Source organism: Homarus americanus, unplaced genomic scaffold (genome assembly GCF_018991925.1).
Source record: "Homarus americanus isolate GMGI-L3 unplaced genomic scaffold, GMGI_Hamer_2.0 scaffold16889, whole genome shotgun sequence".
Taxonomy (NCBI): Eukaryota; Metazoa; Arthropoda; class Malacostraca; order Decapoda; family Nephropidae; genus Homarus; species Homarus americanus.
Genome location: NW_024725586.1, coordinates 21,461 through 43,089, shown reverse-complemented (window position 1 = coordinate 43,089; position 21,629 = coordinate 21,461). Strand labels below are relative to the sequence as shown.

At 36.9% G+C, this 21,629-nt stretch overlaps 1 protein-coding gene across 8 annotated transcripts in view; it reads left to right on the top strand.

The window, feature by feature from the left end:
- LOC121865243 (gelsolin, cytoplasmic) overlaps positions 1-21,239 on the top strand; it is a 100,718-nt gene extending 79,479 nt beyond the window's left edge. For 2 of the 8 annotated variants that reach the window (XM_042364594.1, XM_042364592.1), the window contains 11 exons: positions 5,714-5,829; positions 6,246-6,389; positions 6,660-6,798; positions 6,957-7,051; positions 7,748-7,870; positions 8,343-8,414; positions 8,652-8,825; positions 9,071-9,181; positions 9,631-9,756; positions 12,335-12,584; positions 19,342-21,239. In XM_042364594.1, the coding sequence (XP_042220528.1) occupies positions 5,714-5,829; positions 6,246-6,389; positions 6,660-6,798; positions 6,957-7,051; positions 7,748-7,870; positions 8,343-8,414; positions 8,652-8,825; positions 9,071-9,181; positions 9,631-9,756; positions 12,335-12,577 (1,343 nt within the window). In that variant the 3' untranslated portion in view covers positions 12,578-12,584; positions 19,342-21,239. Of the gene's footprint in view, positions 1-5,713; positions 5,830-6,245; positions 6,390-6,659; positions 6,799-6,956; positions 7,052-7,747; positions 7,871-8,342; positions 8,415-8,651; positions 8,826-9,070; positions 9,182-9,630; positions 9,757-11,696; positions 11,729-12,334; positions 12,585-19,341 lie in introns of all 8 variants that reach the window. The other 6 variants (XM_042364597.1, XM_042364595.1, XM_042364599.1 and 3 more) reach the window with 4 other exon arrangements.
- The last annotated feature ends 390 nt before the right edge of the window (positions 21,240-21,629 follow it).

The following is a 21,629-nucleotide window of genomic DNA, read 5'->3' as shown; positions in this document are numbered from 1 at the left end:
TTCCTTCCCCTCCTTCACCTCCTTCACCATCATCCTTGCTCCACAGCCTCACATTTTAGTGAATAATGCTTCAGGAACCTGTGTGTGTGCATAAGGCTGAGTGTGTACTGTACTGTCATTTCTGCTATAATGCAATAGTTGCGTTCTTGTGAAACCTCGCGTTGTAGAAATTCGCGCAATAAAAATAATGGCTTATGGAGAAAAAGGGGTTAGGTGCATATTACTTAAGCCATGATCTCACAGATTTGTTAGCACTCAAGCTTGTTCCAGTAATAGTGTTATAGCCTTTCTTTTACATTCACCACCAGAAATTCAATCAACAGAATGCTTCTTAGAAACATTCTTCTCACCTCGTCTTTCCATATTCATCGCTAACACAACAAAATTGGAGAAAACAAGCAAAAATCACGGAGGACACTTCACAGAGCAACTGACAGGAACCGCACGAATCAATTGATCACGTGATGTAAACAGAGAGCTCTGGTGTAAACCGTTATTAGTCCGCACTGTGAAACATTCTTTTTTTACTTATTCTTTTCATACAGTATTTATGGGTAACAGCTAAATTAGCAAAAATAAATAAAATAAATAAATAAATTTACAGAGTACCTCTCAAAAAACACTTCACAAACAAAACACATGAATCAATTGAACATGTGATGTCGAATGTGAACTGTAAACATTGCATAACCCCACGCCACGCTTAAAACGTTGAGGATGGAATCAAAACCTTGAGGATTGAATCATGTTATAGCCAAAATTAGTATGCAAAAGTTCACATTTTACAAACAGTGTTCCCCTATTCATCAATCGCGTTACAACCAATTCGCGTTGACAAAACACGTGTTGTAGCAGAAATGACTGTACAGTACTGTAATTTTGAGATATCTTTATGTGTGATACTTTTCTTCATTGGTTTGACAGCTTACCGTACCGTATTGTTGGCGTATAAGACACATTTTTATTTTTTTTGAATGTGTCACAAATTACCCTGCGTCTAATGCGCCCATACTACAGATGGGAGGCCGAGCACTGTAGTCGAAAGTGCCTAGCTAGGGAGTCTTGGACGAGCAGTAGTCCACTAAGCACAAAAAATTTTGTTACAAATTATCACAATCTATTATCACAAACTTACGGCAAATTTGTTGAAGTTGTAAATAATGGCTTACATAGGCTTAACCCTTAGGCCTTGGGTGATGTTCCAGAATGCACGCCTTTTCCCACCACTGTTTAAATGCCCAGCACGGGTTATCAGGTTCCTGTGTGACTATTTGCCTGTCACGCCACACGCTCGGCCACAGGGAAGCTTCCTGAACATAATTACCTACTTTTATTTGTTTCATTTTCATTGCCCATTTTGTTATGTTGCATCAAAGTAATATTGCTAAAAGTAGTGTAGTTTTATTGTAGTGTAGTATTACCGGAAAATAATACTATGATTATGTTATAAATGTATTTATTTGTGGAATTATTATTCCGATAATTATTTGTATGACCTACGTGGTCTCCCAAACATAAAGCCTGATGACTGACTGTGTGTGTGTGTGTGTGTCGCTGAGAACTTCTTATGAAGAGTAATGCAAATAAAATAAATTCTAAATGGATTATTTATAGGAAATAAGTATTATGATCAGTAAATATATGCATTATTGGCCATCTCGGACACAAAGGCAAGCAGGAAAATGACCCTTAAGAGTGTAGTGACAGCGAGCGCTCGACGAAAAAAAAAACATTCCCCTTATTTGTTTCGTCACTGAGGAGCCACGGAAGAATATAGAGGGACAATGTATAGTTTTTCTTGCGTCTTTTTTATTGTTTTATCATTTATAAAGGTAAAAAAAAACATTGGGGAAAAGTATATTTTTCTCGTTTTACCCCGCGTGGGGGGTACGGCCGTCGCTACCCTAGCCTGGTGCGTAGGGGTTTACGGCAGAGGGAAGCTCACATCATCTCACTGTACCTCCTTCCCCAGCATACGTAACCCACACCAGATACATGTCTTACATTATTTAAGGACTGTGTTACCTTTAAGAAACATTCGTTTATTATCTAAATGAATATTGACCATAGAAAGATTAAAGAAATTTAACAGAAAGTTCTGCCGCCAGTCAGCCATTTGCAAAGAGTCGATGACGCCAAAACAATAGCGATGGTGCTGCACCCTGGTGGTAGATCGCGGCAACACAAAACATCACAGCCAAAAATACAAGTTTCACATCCTGTCGGTAATTTTCTTGACCAAAATATGAACAAGCCACACAGCTGCTCTGATCAGAGGTAGAGTTGGGTTAGTATAATGTTACTATATATGATTTCCTACTTAATTCCGGTATACGTATATTGTATTTACATGTACAAAATCATATGTTTTCACCTACAAAACCACTTTAAAATCACTTTCAATAAATGTATGATGAAATGTACTAAATTTTTTTTCTCCATAAAATATCCTTGTAAAATAGGGGTTCGTCTTATACGCCGGCAAATACGGTAACTAACACCCGGTACTTTCATCTTTTTTTTTACACTTAAAAGTTTGGCTTTATTAAATATTCACATCTCATCCCATTTGGTTTGTTGTGGTGGCATATACTGTATAATTTTTTTAGTACTGCATATAATTTGCTAATTCCCAGGTTTAACTCAAGGCAGAGCATGTGGAATCCGCAGTCACACCACTACTACACACCACCCACTGGAAAAAGCACACACACAACAAAAGAAAGGTTAAAGAAGCCTACACATTTGGCTTGGCTATCAAACGAATGCACTATTTCCCTTTGCTTGAAATTGTGTGTCTAAGCTCGAATTTTTTCCCAAAGTTTTTCCTGTTTCCTGTTGGATGCCTGAATTTACAAGTGTGTGAATAAACTTACACACATTTTCTATTCATTGTCATTCATTTACAATATTCTTGCTGCTGTATAAAGTGTGTTCTGCTTTTCTACTTCCCTTCCACAACAAAAGCCATAAAAATCCATTTGGTTTTCTTCTGTAAACCACAACGGATCTGATTTGCTTAGTGATATCTACAAATAATAAAGACACAGTAACTAGCTATGTCAGTGCTACTATAGTGTGTGGTCTACATCATACTTACACTATACACAACAGTCTACAATTTGTCCTCTGCTTTAGAATGTGTACTATCAAAGTTTTCTTAGTGATTTAATATTTTTAGGTAAGGTTAGGGTAGGGTAGGGCAGGGATAGCCGTGTAGACCGAACTCTATAGTAGCACCGTTGCATCATTACTATATAACCATGATAGTGTCGAGATGTATGAGGATAATCTACCGCGATTGTGTGTAGGTATTTAATGATGTTTCCTCAAGAAGTGTGTTGGTGTGATTTTGCGATATAAAGCTTACAGAATACCGAGTCTTTTTTACATGCATGTGTATTTTTCAATTGATCTGCTTGAGCTTAAGAAGAACATAATTTGAAAATGAAATGACATTATCGTGATTGTAGGAAACTGATGACGCATTGAAGGATTGTTTGTGGACTTAATAACATTATAAGTGTTTGAAAATAATGAAATAAGAGATATAAAGTAAGCATAATGGTAGTAAAAAAAGCCTTATGTTTGTATATTTTCATTATTACTATGGAAATTATTATGAAAATGACAAAGAAGAAAAAAAATAATTTGGATTTTTCATTCGTAAGTCAAATCATAAATTTGGATTTTCGTAAACCAAACCTTCACTAATTGAGTACTGTACTGCCTGTAATGTATATGGATTTGAAAGAATACATGGTTAAGATACAGAAATTTTGACACATGATTTAACTAATTGTTAGGGTTCCAACCAGGGGGACAATGAAAGGCCGCGTTTATAGTCTGTTTATTAGTGAAGGTGACCAGGGAGAACAGACATGTCCACACAGCTTGGAGGCTGAGCCGGAACTGACTGTTAAACTTACGCGGCCGCCGTTGGCGGACCCATACACTGTTGCCAAACTGGCACATACCCCAACACCCAGGTCAGACAGGGGGTCTGGGCTCCTCTTCGATGAACCCCGTGGCGCCGACTACTGTAGGTACGATGGGGAAGTTGTGCGGCACCAGGCCAAGCCCTCTGCACACAGACAAAGACAGGTACAGGCGTGTCCTGGTTGTGGCGCGTCCCACGGTGACTTGGCATTCCTTGTTCCCGAGTATGTTCACGCCCCTTCCGGCATTGTGGTTTACTGTGCCGTGGGCTCCGTCCAGGTGTTGTGGGTCAAGCCTGAGTGCGCACAATTGCCGTCCCTCCTCCGCCCCGCTGCTGCTGATCAACACCGTTAAACTGACCGTGTCCTTCGTCAGGCCCGAACAGCCGTGCCCGAGGTGCTTGCGTGGGCGCTGGGTTGTACTGGTGAGTTACAGGCACATGTGAGGTGTCCCTCCAGGCCGCACTTGTAACAGGCTAAGTGCAGCGCGGGGCACTTCTGGTTGCCAGCACACTTGTCGTGTCTGCACGTTTGGCAACGTCACTGAGGTTGGATGCGAGGAGTACCGGCGTTGCTAGGCGACGGCGTCACTGGTTAAAAGTGGCGGGATCCGGCGCCCGCCACTGATCCCTCACACGACATGGAAGCGGTTTTCTCCGCTAACTCATGCACCTCACATGCACTTATAACGTCGCCCAAATCTTTCAAAGGTGGGAGCCTGAGCAACACTTACTGGGGTTAACGAGCCCATCACTAGTTTCTTCTCTAGCATGTAGTCGTCCAAGCTAGACTCGCATGCGGGGCACTGAAATCTGCACTCCACAGCCTTCAACCTGCTCCTCACTACATTCCTGGATACGTTATCGCCGGGTTCTTGTGTGTATGCGAAAAAGTCTGCCCATGCACCCACAATGCACTTTGGGCATACAACAACACTTTCTACAGCCCTTAAGGCTTCCTCCACGGTCAAGTTATCAAAGACATACTTGTTCACTCGCACGTCAATGCACTGCTGCACCTCCGTGTCACACAGAAGGCGGACGTAGCCTGCTGTCAGAGCCTGTGGCCAGTTGCATCCATAGCTGTAGGTGGCGACGTTGAATGCCCAGGCTCTGAATTCGGTGGGAGCCTTGCCCGGGGCCACCGGCGAGGCAGGTGAGTGCCCTGCATGCCTGGGCCTGCTGTTGGAGCACAGGGTACAACAGACTGGCTCCAACACCGTGTAAGCCGCCATTGCTCTGTGGCGATGGTACTGGGCAGCGTTGACGACCACGTGTGGAGTGCGTTCCTCACCGCTCCGATGGTGCTGGTCTGGGAACGCCACTGTAGACGTCGGCAATGCTCCCTCTGGGCCACCCGTAGAAGTACACTGCGCCATGTTAGGGTGCGAACCCGGGGGACAATGAAAGGCCGCGTCCATAGTCTGTGTTATGAAAACAAAGGTAAGCACTGGGAGGCTTTACTCAACTTAATGCAACATCAGTATCCATAGATCTGTAATAAACAGAATAAACAGGAATTGGTTTCACACAAATAAACATAACATAACAAAAGAAATATAAGAGAACTTCAAACAGTATAATGTAGAGCACTTAACCAATTACGCATAACACATCAGTCTGTTTATTAGTGAAGGTGACCAGGGAGAACAGACATGTCCACACAGCTTGAGGCTGAGCCGGAACTGACTGTTAAACTTACTAGGCCGCCGTTGGTGGACCCATACACTGTTGCCAAACTGGCACATACCCTAACACTAATGCTTCCCTCTTCAGTGTCTGCTACAGAGACAGACTTCGACGTTAGCTCCTTGCATGCAGAGAAGCGCCGTTTGTTGCAGAAGAATGCTGGTCCGGCCTTTGGCTTTATGCCCGATAATGGTTCTGGCAAGGTTGGTACATTGTCTTTTTCCAATGAAGAGTGTAAATAATGTTCATAAGATTATATAAACTGTACTGATTTATATATATATATACTGTATTACATCTACTGAACACAACATTAGTGAATTTGGATCTAAGTAATTATTCAACTACACCCAAAGAAAATGAATGCAAATTTTTCATTAATTTTCTTTGGGTAAATTATGGAGAGATTCCTGAATATTTTTAGTTAATTTCCACAAAAATCTTCAATTGTCTTGATTTTGAAACCATAAAACCTATTACATCCCTCAAACCTCTTATATTTATTACCATGTATAAAATATAACTCTCTCTACGGCACCTCTCAAGTTACACACACACACACACCAGTTAAAATGTTTAAATGTACATTTGGCTAATTTTTCCGCATGTATCGTTCTAGACGGAACTTTGGCGCGTTGAGAACTTTGAGCTTGAACCAGTGGATGAAAGCACTCATGGCTTCTTCTTCGGTGGTGATTCATACGTCCTGAAGTACATCTATGAGGTTAACGGCAACGAACGCTACATCCTCTACTTTTGGCAGGTAAGAACAGTCTTTCCTTTCACCTGATCAATGAGCTGTAGAGAAAATTATTGTAGTTTTAGTTCTAATCTTTTTATATACGAATAAAGTATTGTGTGTTTGTTGTGTATTGTACTGTATATATTAAAGTGTTTTATCTGCATTAAGGTAGAATTCAGGAAAACTTGTATGAGACTGATATACCAAACAAGTTCTATCTCATTAGACACACCGTCATAGGTCATCTCTAGTATCCTTATCTCTTATCAGTTATCATTTCCTTCTGTCTAGGGTTGTGCCAGTAGCCAGGACGAGAAGGCCTCTTCAGCCATCCACACTGTCCGCCTGGATAATGAACTGTGTGGCAAGGCTGTTCAAGTTCGTGTTGTTCAGGGGTATGAGCCGGCACACTTCCTCAGAATTTTCAAGGGTAAGTTCAGCAAATTTTGTGGATGTTTTGGGTGAATAATTAATATCTGATAAGAGAGAAGTTGGTTTATTTGAGGAGGATGTTTCGGCATAATTTGACCCACGTTTATTTTCTTTCTTTATAATGATGTCACGTATCAACACTGTCTATATCTCCAGGTCGTATGGTCATTTTCCTCGGCGGTAAGGCGTCTGGCTTCAAGAATGTGCATGATCATGACACTTATGATGTTGACGGCACAAGGCTATTCCGGGTAAGAACCGAGTCTTTTATAAAAAACATAGTATTAGGATTTTAAAGACATGTATTTTCTAAGATATAAAGAATTACAGCAATCACTCGCCAACAGCAGGAGTTTCGAGTTCTCCCGTGGTTGGTAAGGGTTGGGTCTTCTGGGGCAGGGTAGGGTAGCGTAAGTGAACCCTGAGAGACAAGCTTAAAGTATTATTGTGTCCAGCTTAAGTTTAAATATAATTAGAGGATGGAAGCCTTACTTAAGAAAAAGTTTATTATACAGTATTAAAACCTGGTACAATATACTGTACTGTTGTTGATTAGGGATTATTGTGCAGTATAATGCTTGTTTTTATTTATATTGCTCATATTCTTTTTGGGGAGTTTATTCTAGGCTTAATAATAAAAGTATACACTATACTGTAATTAGGGAATACAGGTATAATATAAATGTGTAACCACTAATTTCTTGTATATAAATATCACCAAAATAAGGAAAAATAAGATTTGAATTTAAATATGATACTAAGGCACAAATTACTCAGTCAATTATCAAGGATCAAAGACCTTTCCTTCTACCAACATAATCTATTAACTTTGTCAAATTAGTTTCACATAAACTCTAGAAGAAAGTCATTGTAGACACATTGTTACCAGTACAGTATATCCTATTCTCTGTACACGGCATGATACAGTATCTGTGGTTGTGCTTCAGGTGCGCGGGACATGTGACTTCGATACCCGTGCCATCCAGCAGGCTGAGGTAGCCGGCTCTCTCAACTCCGACGATGTCTTTGTCTTGGAAACCCCAGGGAAGACTTACCTCTGGATTGGCAAGGTTTGTGACAGTCCAGGTATTCCAATTGTTTTATTTTCTCATATAGACGGGATGATAAACGCAGTGTATCGTCCATACTGATGATTCTAAAAGCCAGGGCTAGTGAGAGAATGGGTGTTGAGGTGGAAAATACATATCATTATAAACTGATGGATTATTAAAATGCACTTTCCAATATGCAGAGAAAAATATCAACACAAGATCACCGAAGGAAGTTAAACGAAAATTACAGTGTTGTAATTTGTATAGAACGTCGTAACTTATTTATTTTAAGTTGTTTGCATCAGTTTAAACTTAATTTTGCTAATGTAAAATGAATATAAACTCTGAGGAGGTTATCAAAATACTGTGTGAAGTACTTAGCTCATATTTGGGGAAAATTGTGTACTGTATGTTTAATTCGTATGTACAACAGGAAAATATGTGTATAATATAGATTTGTCTACTGTATTAAGATTTTCTCTCAACTCAGGGAGCAAGTGAAGAGGAGAAGGCTATGGGTGAAAAGGTCGTCGAGTTGGTGTCTCCAGGTCGTGACATGGTGGTGAGTAGTTGTACAGTCTTCACATTTTCAGTAATGCTTGTCTGTATATATTGTTTTAAAGCTAGCATTATGTACTATAGATATGACCACTGTAGCAGAACACATCTGTTATAACATTTTGAGAGAATAACTAACAGTGAAAGATGTGGAAACTCTATGTTGCTCTTAATATTTTTAAATCTTGATGTGGAAAGATCCTACTTCCATGATGCTTAGTGTGTTGTCATATTTTATAAGACTGTTGCTGAAGGAGAGGAAGATGATGATTTCTGGGGTGGTCTTGGAGGCAAGGGTGACTACCAGACTGCTCGTGATCTGGACAGGCCCCTGCTGTACCCCAGACTCTTCCACTGCACCATCTCCCCTGCTGGCTGCCTCAGGGTTAATGAGATGTCTGACTTTGCCCAGGAGGTAAGATGTGATCAAAATATTTGGCGATATACTTGGAAAAAATGTGTTTTATTTATAATGTAATATATATGTACAAGGTCTAAATCCATTTATACTACAACTTAAGATATATAAAAATAATGAGAGATCGGCATTAAGGACAATCATAATATAAATTGCTTTGGATTTGATGATTATTTATTAATGCTCTGATATTCTAGGATTTTTAAAGTTTTTGTTGTTAAGAGACCAAGTCCTCCCAACAGGATCTGAATGAAGATGATGTTATGGTGCTGGACTCTGGTGATGAAGTATATGTTTGGGTGGGACAAGGTTCAGATGACCAGGAGAAAGAGAAAGCCTTCACAATGGCAGAGGTGAGAAAACTTTACTTTATCTTCTTTGGCGATTGTGAGTGAGATAAGTCTTCAGATATAACTTTGGTAAACAGGAAATTTATATCTTACATTCTGTGATAACTTGTGTGGTTGGTGCTTTTCATAGTATCTTTTCAATCTCTAGATAAAATTTTCTGAAGTAAATTTGACTGAGAGGCAAGATTATTGACTTTTTGTATGCAGGGGGGTTACATTGTTTATGATTTTGAGAGATATTTCAGTTTCAAAATTTCTATGTAAGTAAATGAGATAGCAACATACTTGATAACAGATTCATTTTATCTAAATTAAAAAAGTAAAAATGCAGTTGATTGCTATTAAACTTTACAAATCAATAGGCTTAAATGTTCTTTATACACAACCCTGATGATCAAGGATTATTTCAGCGAACCCTTACTGTAATGAATGCCACGCTTTTCTCACTACAGAACTACATTAAGACCGACCCAACTGAGCGCACCTTAGACGCTACCGTGATCCTGCGCATCAACCAGGGAGAGGAGCCGGCAGCATTCACGTCCATCTTCCCTGCCTGGAACCCAGACATGTGGCAGGTTGGTGTTGATGGGTGTTCCTCTTATCACAACAATAGCACCGTTGGGGAGAATTTTTGTCTTATTACAGTAGTTATTATATATATCACTTGTTGTATAAAGTAGAGGGTAGCAGTAGTGTAAGGGTATAGTAGGTTGTTGATAGGAAAGAATGTTTAGATAATTTTTTTTATGAAACAGTGATGGTATTAATGTAGGTAGCTCTACTGTTGATGTAATGTAGCGAACTGTTCACGTAATGTAGCGAACTATTCATGTAATGTAGCGAACTATTCATGTAATGTAGCGAACTATTCATGTAATGTAGCGAACTATTCATGTAATGTAGCGAACTATTCATGTAATGTAGCGAACTATTCACGTAATGTAGCGAACTATTCATGTAATGTAGCGAACTATTCCTGTAATGTAGCGAACTATTCACGTAATGCAGCGAACTATTCATGTAATGTAGCGAACTATTCACGTAATGTAGCGAACTATTCACGTAATGTAGCGAACTATTCACGTAATGTAGCGAACTATAGTATTTCCACACTAATCTGGCCTGTAAGCCACGCCCCTCTTCTATACTAATAACTGATTGGTTCATAACAAAATTCAAACTAAATATGTTCACAATTGGCAAACAGACCTGTTATTATCTAAAATAATGTTAAATATCTGAACTATCAAAATGCAAATGATTTCAATGCATTAGCACTTCAGAGAGGATGATAGAAATTTTTAAATATTTATCGTAAAAGGTTGACATAAATACGCACTTATACATGCGCAATCTGGGGGAAGATAAGACGCTCAGGGGAACCAATCAGCTCTTTGTAGCTATAGAGGAGAGGCGTGGCTTATGGGCCAGGTTAGCGTGTAAAGGGTATAGTCATATACAGTATGAGGATACATACTTAGCATAATTATACAGTATTTTATTGTTGATCGACAAGTACAGTTAGAGTTAAGTGCGAAGGTTTATACATTGAGCAGAGAATGGCTGAAACTAAAGTCGGGCAAGAGAGGACAACTTGCTATGTGATATAATTTACTTCTAATGTTGTTTAGGATTTATTCATGAATACTGTATACACCACAATACAGTATCTCAAAAAGGAAAAAAGAAATGTAAGTTTGACATAAAGTTGATGTTATTACCATAAATGTAAAGCATTACTTGAGGTTAATACAAATTTGATAAGAAAATATAAACAAGTAGATAAGAAATTTACTCAATAATAAGAAGTAGGATTTTACCATCATAGAGAACAAGGATAATAAAAGAAAAGTTCAAGAAAATTATAAAAAAAGGTACACGGTGGATTAAATATTTACCGACTTATAAAATGAATATACGTCTTGTGCGTATCCGACTTCCACGAGTTTAGTTAACGATAGACGCATCAATAGCGAGATATGAGAAGTTTGTGACATTATATTAAATAGATGTTTAGAAATAAATTATTGAGAATATCTAGTGATAATTGGAAATAATCAAGTTTTAGATAAATTATTCATGTTTAGGGAGGAGGGTGAGAAGCGAGTCTTTATATCTCCATCGTAGTCTTGGTTTATGTTAGTATTCAGAATTTTTGTCTCGGCCTCTTATGGAATCCTTTCAGAAATCTTCACTACATTTTAAGCCTATGGGACTAAAGCTTTTCTCTTCTTTAAAGGAGTTAAATGATATAATCTTGACAGTTTAAAAGCTATAATTTAGTTTTCAATTATCAAGTTATGATGACATAGCATGCTGCCCTTCTCATCACTTTTGTCTAAATTTATGCATCACCTTTTTCCAAATTCAGTATTAACTATAAATTAGTTCTTATGCTTTGTATAAATTTTGTTAACTATATTCCTTATTCCAGCATTTATATTATAATTACAATTCAATCAAGCATTAAGTATCTATAAACAAGACTAAATATCTTTGCTTATTTCCGTTGCAGAAGGTGGATTAGACGGCTTGCCGTACTGTGATGTGCGTTGTGTTTTGATAGGTGGTATTGCTTGTAGCTTAATCTACAAACTGCTCTGCCTGTAGTGCATGTTGCCCCAAGGCATTATTCTGCTGCAGTTAGGCTGGGCAGAAGTAGGTGTGGTGTTGTTCCTGAATTTTGTTGGATAAGATGTGGTCCTCTGTTCCATGTTGGGAAGAGATTCAAGGAAATGCTAAAATTTATTATCTTATGTATCCCCTTAATATTGCCTACCTTGAATGCTAAGGGGATTACATTATTATAACTAGAAATACGGTGATAATTATTAGTATTAGAGCAGTGTTGTAGCCCTGCATGTGTATTTTAGTCTGCCTGAAGTTACTGGTGAGACTCGTAAGCAGTAGAGTCGTATGAGTATTGGTAGTGTTAAGAGGGCAGCACCTGAGAGTTACACTAATGCCCTCATACTAAATCTTTTGACACCAGATATGATCTCTCTGGAACAGATGATACAGTCAAGTCTAACCACATTCCTGGACGCCAGTGTAGTTGTAGGAGGATCACAACTCACAATGAATCATTCCTAATAAGTGTATTTGACTCATAAATTTAATAGATTGTGATGACTAACCTGGTGGTTGTTGCAGCAGCTTCCCAGATGTGCCGAGAAGTCTCAAAACATAGAAAAAACAATTCTCCCTAGTGCTAAAGGAGAGTCTAAAAAGACCGTTAAAGTTCAGCTCCCTAAAGCTGAGGAAGAACCTGAAAAGGTTGACAAAATTCAGCTCCCCAAAGCTGGAGAAGAAAAAGTTGCCAAAGATCAGCTCCCCAAAGCTGGAGAAGAACCTGAAAAGAAACAAAAGACTTCTAACTGTTGCAGTTGCCAATGAGCGTAAAGTAAGCCAGATCAGCCAAGGAACCTCAGACATACTAACCTTTTCGGTACAAAAAAGCTTCCCTCCTAATAACGTCGCAAACCTTGGGTCATGTTTTAGAAGCCAATTGCGTAAATAATTTGTAATTACTACATAGTGATATGCCATTTGCCACAAATCCAGAGAGAAATGTGCAGAATGAACTCTTTAGTTTCTTTATGAATGAGGATCCAGAATCTCCAGGATTTTAAATGTCATACTGTAAGCCATTGGGCGCATTGAACTCCTGATATTTGTATATACAGTATATAAAGTTAAGCACAGTATATAATGAATGATGGGGTCAGAAGTTGGCAGTGCTCACTAAAAAAAAAAAAGAAAAGGGCAGATGAAGGTCAATCACAAAGTGTTGAAAGAAGAAAGGAATAATGGGAGATGAGAAGGAAAGTAAAGAGAATAGGGAAATTATGCTTAACATGATCAGATAAGAAATGGAAATTAGGTAGGGTGAGAGATCCAAGAGAATAAATGAAAATGGCAGCCAAGAATGAAAGAGGAGGTCAAGGGGAGATGGAGTTGAATAATTTGAACTACAGTATAGTATATGAGAAAGAGAGAGAGAGACAGATGTGGTGGACTCAATAAGGTCAGAGCCCCAAAAAATGGAAAATTTATTGTTGAGGAGAAAGTTATATTGGCTTTAAGGTGAACTTAAGAATAAATAAACATCAGGAATGGATGGAATCACCAATAAATGATAAAGATGGGAGATAGAACGGAAATACTGAGGATGATAAGTATCCAAGATATGTAATGACTGAGAGAAGGGAACTGAAAGAAGGGAAGAAGCTTATTTTAGAGTAGGAAGTATTGAAAATATATAGAATAATTGGATATTGTTCAGTTTTTATGGAAGAAGTGTAAAATTCTTCAAGTTTGTCGGGAAGAGGATAATCGATCTCTAGTGGGAGTTTTTATATTTTCGTGGATGGAGTAGAAAGCCAGACGAAAGCAAGAGTGGCGGAGAGGGTGTGAGTTTAGTCAATAATAAGGTGGGATGTAAGTGGGGGGGTGATTCAAGACGCAACTGTTGTTTGTAGATTATGATTCTGTAACGGGCAATTCGGAAGAAATTTTATAAACATTTGTGAATGAGTTGGGTGTAAAAAGAGGAAATTAACAGTGGATATAATCAAAGTAAAGTGATGAAAATAAGTAGAGGACAAGGTTGGGGATGGAATGGAGGAAGTTGAGTGTTTCACTTATCTGAGAGAATAGGAAGAAAAGGGAATAGATACATCTGTACAGTATTGTGTTTTAAGACTGTTTGTAAAGATATAATAAACTTTTCATTTGAACCTCTCATAAATATAAACTTGAGAGAAGAAGCCTTGAGCAGATCGAGTTGAGTACAGTTACAGAGCGCTGAGTACATTTAGTAGAACCAATTATTGTCCACCAAGTTGATGAAGATCTGGATACACAGGTATGATGCCTTGGCCTCAATATTACTTGTAACATAAGTATGACTGGTGTTGCCTTTGGAAGTTGGCACAAATGGCTATATTTTATAACTGAAATATAAATATACATTTGTATACAACTAAACTGTGAAGGTATTGGCAAATGTTCAGTACTCTACAGAATTTGAAACATATCTTAAGATTGAGATGTTCACGTTGGACCATGATATTATAGAACAAGCACTGCCACACTCAAACACCAGTTGACGACTGATTAGATCCAAAGTTTGATCAGTGATTTAATCTTTTCCAAAGGTCCCAGTTCTCCAAGATTTCCAGATAACTGATTTCTGGATTTCCAAGGTTGTACTGTATGTGTGTGCATGTGGACATACTACAACAGGGCTTTCACTCAGTATATGAGAAAGACAATATAAATAAAAAGAGATGAAAGCTAAAGTTGACTTTGAATGTAGAGCTTAGCAAGTCATAAGCCTGTAAGGTTGTGTAGGTGCTAGAAAGCTTCGGGCTTTTGGGGATATAGAATTCAATTCCAAAATCTTCATATTTAAAGATTTTTTAAATATGGGGAAGCTAATTGAAATAATATAGAATGTTAGTATATTAATTAAATGTTTTTCTTCCTGCTGGTTTGAAGAGTTTGTAGCTGCCTTTTTCTTTTACACTCTGCCTTCTTATGCCCTCGAGACTTGACTTGCCATTGTTAACTCGACATACAGGGAGATATGGTTAAAAATTATAAAGAAATAATTTAATAATCATCAGTAAATAATTTTTTCTTTGATTTATGGCATCAGCACATGAAAGGCAAATGGTGTACTGTATTATAAATGTTTGGATTAACTTCATAAACATGACTGGTGCCCCCGTGGTCACTCCTCACCCCAGCCTCACTAATGCAGGCTCAGGTTTATACTGTATGTGTTTAGAATGGTTAGCTCAAAGTGTAACATATTAACAACTAATGCCTACTAATCACAGCTATTAATCACTTATTTAAGAATGAATAGAACAAAAGGTATTATATAACGGACGGAGTGAGTTTTACTGTCGCTAAATTCGTCTAGATTTTGTCGATTTCTTTGTGCTACTGGAATGTGTGACTGTCAGTTGATTTTACATTTAGAATTAGTGATAATTTTATGTTGCACCTTCAGTATCCTCTTTGTTCTTATTTGTGTAGTGTGATGCTGAAAATCTAGTAGTTTGTGAACCCAAGTAGTGCTCCTGCCTTGCTCGGGATCTGCATTTGGACTGAATATTATGTGACTGCACGAAGGAGACTTACAGTACTCCAGGATCGAGCACACATTATCCTGGGCTGTGAATATTAACATAGAGAAACTGCATTGGAATAGCTTTTATGTACTGTATTGCTTAACCACAGTAAATGTTGTTTTGACTTGATTGGGATATAGTCAGTAGTTAGATTATATTTTAACAACAGAAAAAGGTGACAATACATAACTCGTCATTACCAAGTGAGTAATAGTTTTTGGGATTTAGGTTTAAAATAAAATGGTAGATCTGCAGTGGATAGATGGATTTTTTTTTACACAAAGATTATGGTGACTTAACGATTTTGTGAGATTTACCAATAGATGTTAGTGTAAGGAACATTGAAGAGTTAACTTAATATAAACACAAAGTCTATCTGATGTTATATGACCAAGAAAAAAAAGTCTTCCTGGTTACCGAATTCAATGTCTTATGGTAATAATTGTTTTATATAACAAAGTAAAAGTTTTAGAACATTAGAAAGTGAAAAAAAGATGTAATAATATTCTAGTACACAAGTTTTTAATAATAGCAAATAAAATACATTAGTGAAGTAGTATTTTGTTCTTTCTCAGCAGATCTTTTATTCTGTTAATTCTACAACCAGAAGGATTTTGATGTTTTTGTTGGTGTAATAATCCAGAATTTGCCTAAATGACAATACTAAAGCATGACTATAAAACTTGGACTAAATACCTGTTCTGATAGTTTTGCATGAACTTTGCTTACTGTACTCTGTGGTTTTACTGTACTCTATGAGTTTACTGTACTCTGAGGGTTGTTTTCCTATTACTTGTTTTCTTTAGTTTTCTTTTTGTGGATTATATTTTCTTAGTTTTTCAGGTTTATTAAGTTTTGTTTACACTATAGGTGAAGTTGGATTATACTACGAACATTTCTCAGTATTGGAACTTTAACTTGTCCTGTTAGGTTAGAAATTCTGCCATTAATCCTTTGAGTCCGGAATTAAAGGTGACTCAAAATCTGAGCCATTAGTAAGCAAGATCTCAAAATTGTGGAAATACAATATCTGCTGCCCCACGAGGACCCACAGGCTTGTATATATTCATTCGATAACTCAAAATTGTAGATATAATACAGGTACAGTGTATGGAAGGAAACTAGAAAATTAAAACACAAATGCTTTTCAGTTTAGTCATAGAAAGTACTTTGGTTCTAAAGAGATATAAGTTGCTTGTATGTAGGCAGTCCTTACTTAACTGGTGGCAGCACTAACAATCTGATTATTCACGTGGACAAATGACATGTAACAGTTTTTGAACGTAGGAACCTTGTGAAATTTATTTATTTTTCTTCGGCCATGAGGTAAAATCAAGTCCCAGATATAACCATAAACCTTTCTCTAACTATGGCACAGTTCCGAACCCTGATGGTTATTTAATGCTGCTCGGTAACCGCACTATATCAAACCATATTGCTGTTTCGGTTAGATCAGTAAAAAATCCTGACAGTATGGGCTTCATTATCCCATACTGCCTGAAGATGATATATATAAGTACAGGATAACATTAGATATACCAAATTACCTAAGGCATTTTGTAAAGAAAAAGAAAAATTGTGATATTCTGTGAAGACTTCCTTGGTGGTAAATGGATACCGGTACAATAATTATCTGAAGAACATTTCTTTATTTAGTACACCCAGGATTTAACATTGTGTTTGTATCCATTACTATATCAGACTCAGTTTTTTGAGGCTATATATTTGAGAGGAGAGAAGTACACTTATGATCCTGTTGGTTGATCCATACCATCGTTTTCATATGTTGGGCCACATCCAATATTCCCAGCAGAAGGTCTGGTGTCGGGTTTATTGTAAAAAAATGGCTTTATTAGACCAACCTTCCTCATGATTGGTCCAATAAAGTGAAGTTCCACTATGACTATAATTATGTGGTTTGTATCCTATTATCACATGTATGCGGCCAGTCCTCTTTTTTTTTTTCCCTCTTTTAATGATCTATGAGGTCTTTATAGTCTTGGGTAGTAATTAAATTATGAACCTATCCACTTGCAGCTATTGGACCAATGAAATGAAATGAAATGTGTATATGCTCTCTGTTTATCTGCAAGCCTGACTCACACAAACCAACCTCAGACAATGTCTCTTTACCCTCTGGATCATTGCATAGTTTACACTGATGAGTTGTTTTTACAATTGAAGATGCTTATCAATTTTCAAATGTGCTGAAGTGGATCTAATCGAGTTTTTTCTTGCATTAGAATTGCCTTGACAATCCTCTCTTCTATTGTCGGCAAGTTTGAACAGCGGTGGTTGGTACTGGTAGCAACAGACAAATTGGGTGTATAGCTTGTCCATCAAACCATTTAATGCTTCTGTTTAGATATTATTGTTTTACATCAGATATAAAGGAAAATTATCATATTTTTCATAACTGTAGGATAATATTTTTTTTTTTTTAGGATTGCATCTTTATATTGTTAACTGTCTTATTCCTTCCAAGATTCAAGGGATTACAACAATGCAGAAACTGTTCCTAGACATATTAGCTGCTGACTATGCTTGCACATATACATCCTTCTGAGTTAAAGATTTAAGTAATACTGTATTCAAAACATTTGCTGAAGAATTTTTCATACCAATTTGTCACCCAGAGTTGTCACTGTCCTGGTGTGCTTAAAAGCAGTAACTTCTGGAAAAGGAAAGAGTTGCCCGAACAAGTACAGTACGTATAGATAAACAGGAAGAAGAAAGGTACAAGAGGGGAACAAACCACTTACTTTAAATGTACTGTAATACTGTTTAACATATGAAAAGTGCAGTACAGTAGCTGATCAGTGAATACCCTACCTATACTGTAATGTTACAGGGTGAATCTGGTCTTATCAGTAAACTGTATATATTATGGTCTTATCAGTACAGTATATATTTTACATTATAACACAGTACAGTAGTTGTTTAACATACTTTTTTGGTATTTTAAGTGATGTTCAAACTCAAAGGACATATAATTTAGCAGTGACAGACAGTGGTAACATGCGTCTCTCCCACCAATATGTCAATGGTCCGGATCCTGCTTGGTCCAGATACAAGTGAGAAGGGCGCTATGCAGTGTGACTCTCCCAAACACCACAGGTTTCCCGGAGTCCCCTCAAATGTCCAGTTGAGCTGATGAGTGGTGGAAATGATAAAAAATATAGATTAAAAAATATAACACTAAATTCAGTACAGTACTTCATATGACACACAATCCGTCAAGGTGGTAGAGTAGTCCTGGTGATGGGTGGCTAAAGAAGGCTTGTCTTTGAATATAGATTTTACCGGTGCAATATTGATTAGTATTGAGGTGGCTAAGGATTTCTGTTCTTTGCTTCATCATGTGCTTATTCATTTCTTTGCTCGTGATTTTACTACGGTACAGTATTTATTTATGCTTGAGGAATTAACTTTTTAAGTCTGGTAATTGGGCAACTTGTTATGCTTAGTCTGTTGCTTGTGCCAGCATAGTTTGTTTTAAGTTAAGTTTACTTTGTTTAAGTTGTGTTTTTATTATAATATACAGTAGTACTAGATATATTATGTCCAATACTGAGTGTTAATTTTAGTTTTGCAATACTGTATTAGTGTTTTAAATCTCATTATTTATAGAAGATTTTAAGTAGTAATTAAAGGGAATGTTTTTGTATGTTTGTTATATAGATTGGAACATTTTTAAGTAAATAAGTTTTCCATGTTTGGACAAGATTATGTTCTTGATAATATTCACACCTGAAGGACACTGGAGATTATTACAGTACTAATTAGTTGACTGATTGATGAAAAAAACATTAAGGGTACTTTACAAACTGAATAACATTCTTGAACCAATAATTAATCCATCTAATTCTTGTTATCTAAATATTATATGAAATTCAATATTATACACCTCTGGCATTACCTCTGTTTCACCGAATGATCTTCTCCAAGCAGTGTCTTAAGTAATTAAATACTGAATATTATTATCTTAAAGTAATCTCTCTTAACTCTGTGCTGCAGGGGCTGGTTAGCTACGACGACATGAAGGCACAGGTGGCCGAGACGAATGCTGCAGTTGAGTGAGAACCTACAATATGACAAGGACAGAGGGCGAAGATTCTGCACAAAAATAGAAGTGAAGGAGGAGAAAATAACCAAATTTTATAATCAATGAGTTTAAGGGGAGGGGGAGGGGTATTATATGTTTTCCTGATGATGCTGTGTCTAAGTGCTGTATATTGACTTTATATTCAAGTTTAGCCTCTCAATACAGTACTGTATAAAACAGGATTTAAGTACATAGTAAGTTTACTTTGTGATATTGATTTCTATCTTAGTGGGATTTTTTTCTCTCTCTTAATTGGCACTTCAGACAATGGTATAACACTTATGTTTGAGATTTTGTTGATCTTAAAGAAATTTTTATGAAACAAAAATGGTTAAATTTCAGTTCTTGGATAACTACAGTGCATCCTTGTATTACATAGTGTAATGGATATACAGATTAGATGTGTTGGTCTGATGGTGCTTGATGCTTATTGCCGGTCATGGTCAGTGGGACCTCCTGTAGATTTTCAACTTTTAGTGCCTTAAGTGTCCAGTTTTCAAAATACACAGCACATTTTATAATATTATTGTATGCCTTCGTAACTCTTGCCAGCAAAGTATTATAGTAGATCTCGTAAAATTTAATGTAGAAGTGTTACTGCCTATGGAATGATGCATTTTTAGAGCATTTATGTGCACAGAATACCTTGTAGACAGAGGAAACAGTTTGTTAAAGAAATATTGATCATGATAAACTGATTTCTAAGTATTTTAAATGTAATATAAAAACTTTGAGTAGTTAGTAAGTACATAATATTATATACTTGGCTTCATGGTCAGAAATGGCAGATACATAATATTACATTTCAATATTTACTATCAGCTTGTTTGGTTGTCTATGGCCTCAGTTTCTTAATATCTTGGCCTTTGAAAAATCTCCTTCCATCATCCCAGGTCTTAAGTGTGTTTCAAAGGGGTACACATCCTCTCTCTCTCTCTCTCTCTCTCTCTCTAATCTTTGCCTCTAGCTGTACTGACACTCGGAAATGATTTTATTATTATGTAAAAGGGTGAACTTCCACAACTTTATAAGGGTCCCGGGAACTTACTATTCTGAGCAAAACAGGAAATCTTAGAACTTACTACTCAAAGGAGGAGGAAACCATTTTCTTATCATAGTAATATTTTTCCAGGGATTAATATCCATGTGATTCCACTTGAAATAAATCAGTCGATATAGTGTACCGTCAGTTGGTAATATTTGTGATACTGTAGAACCTCGTCTTACCGGATAATACACATAATTGAAGTGTTTTGATTTGGTTGATCTTTGTTTATGTATATGGTAGTATTTTGGAGATAAGTTAAGAGGCTGGTGACTCATTTTTATTTAAATTAAGGTATTTTTTCAAGATTCTTTGTCAAATCTCTCTTAGAATTTGCTCCGAGTTCCCCAGATTTAGTATTAATCGGTTTTTCTAAATATAAATCCAAACTATCATCTTAAGATCATCTCTACTTAACCTGCCATTTACAAAGTTTGGTAAAATGAGGTTTAACTGTGACAAACAACAATTAATTTTTCTATGACACATTACATAGGCTTCCATTAAACTAAGTAGTAATGATATTTTCCTAATACCTAAAGAGTATAAGACCCTTGTCAAACTGGAGTACTTTTTAAACCTTTCACATACAATGTATTTTATACCCTGGATATAGCCACTTGATTTTTTTTTTTATTCTATGAAATACATTAAACAACACACATGCTTATTCCTTTAGTACTTAATCTGTCTAGTCACTGGAGTATTGTCTCTGACTACATTGTCTTTCCTATAATTTGCACAAAATAAAATAAACAAAATATTTTCCTTTGTTTTTTCTTCAAATCCCTTATACTGTATTTCCCAATGTACAGGTAAAGTGTATAGATGGTAAAGTCCCTCTATACACCTCGGAAAATTTAATGTCATGTTTGAATGCTAATTACTCGCCGACTATGGGTTTCTAAAGTGCGATTTTAGTGTTAATGTGTTATTCTGTAAGTACTTAATTAGATAAACCCCTTAAATTTCAATTGTGAGAGAAAAGTATATTTTGGTCGAAAAATTACAAAGGTGTAAGCCTTACGATTTTGGCATTTCGTCCAAAAAAATAGATTTTGTTCAAAATCTCGGTATAGGTACTCCCTCCAACATACCATCCCTCCCTCCCTCCACATACAACCCCTCCCTACCCTCCCTCCACATACCACCCCT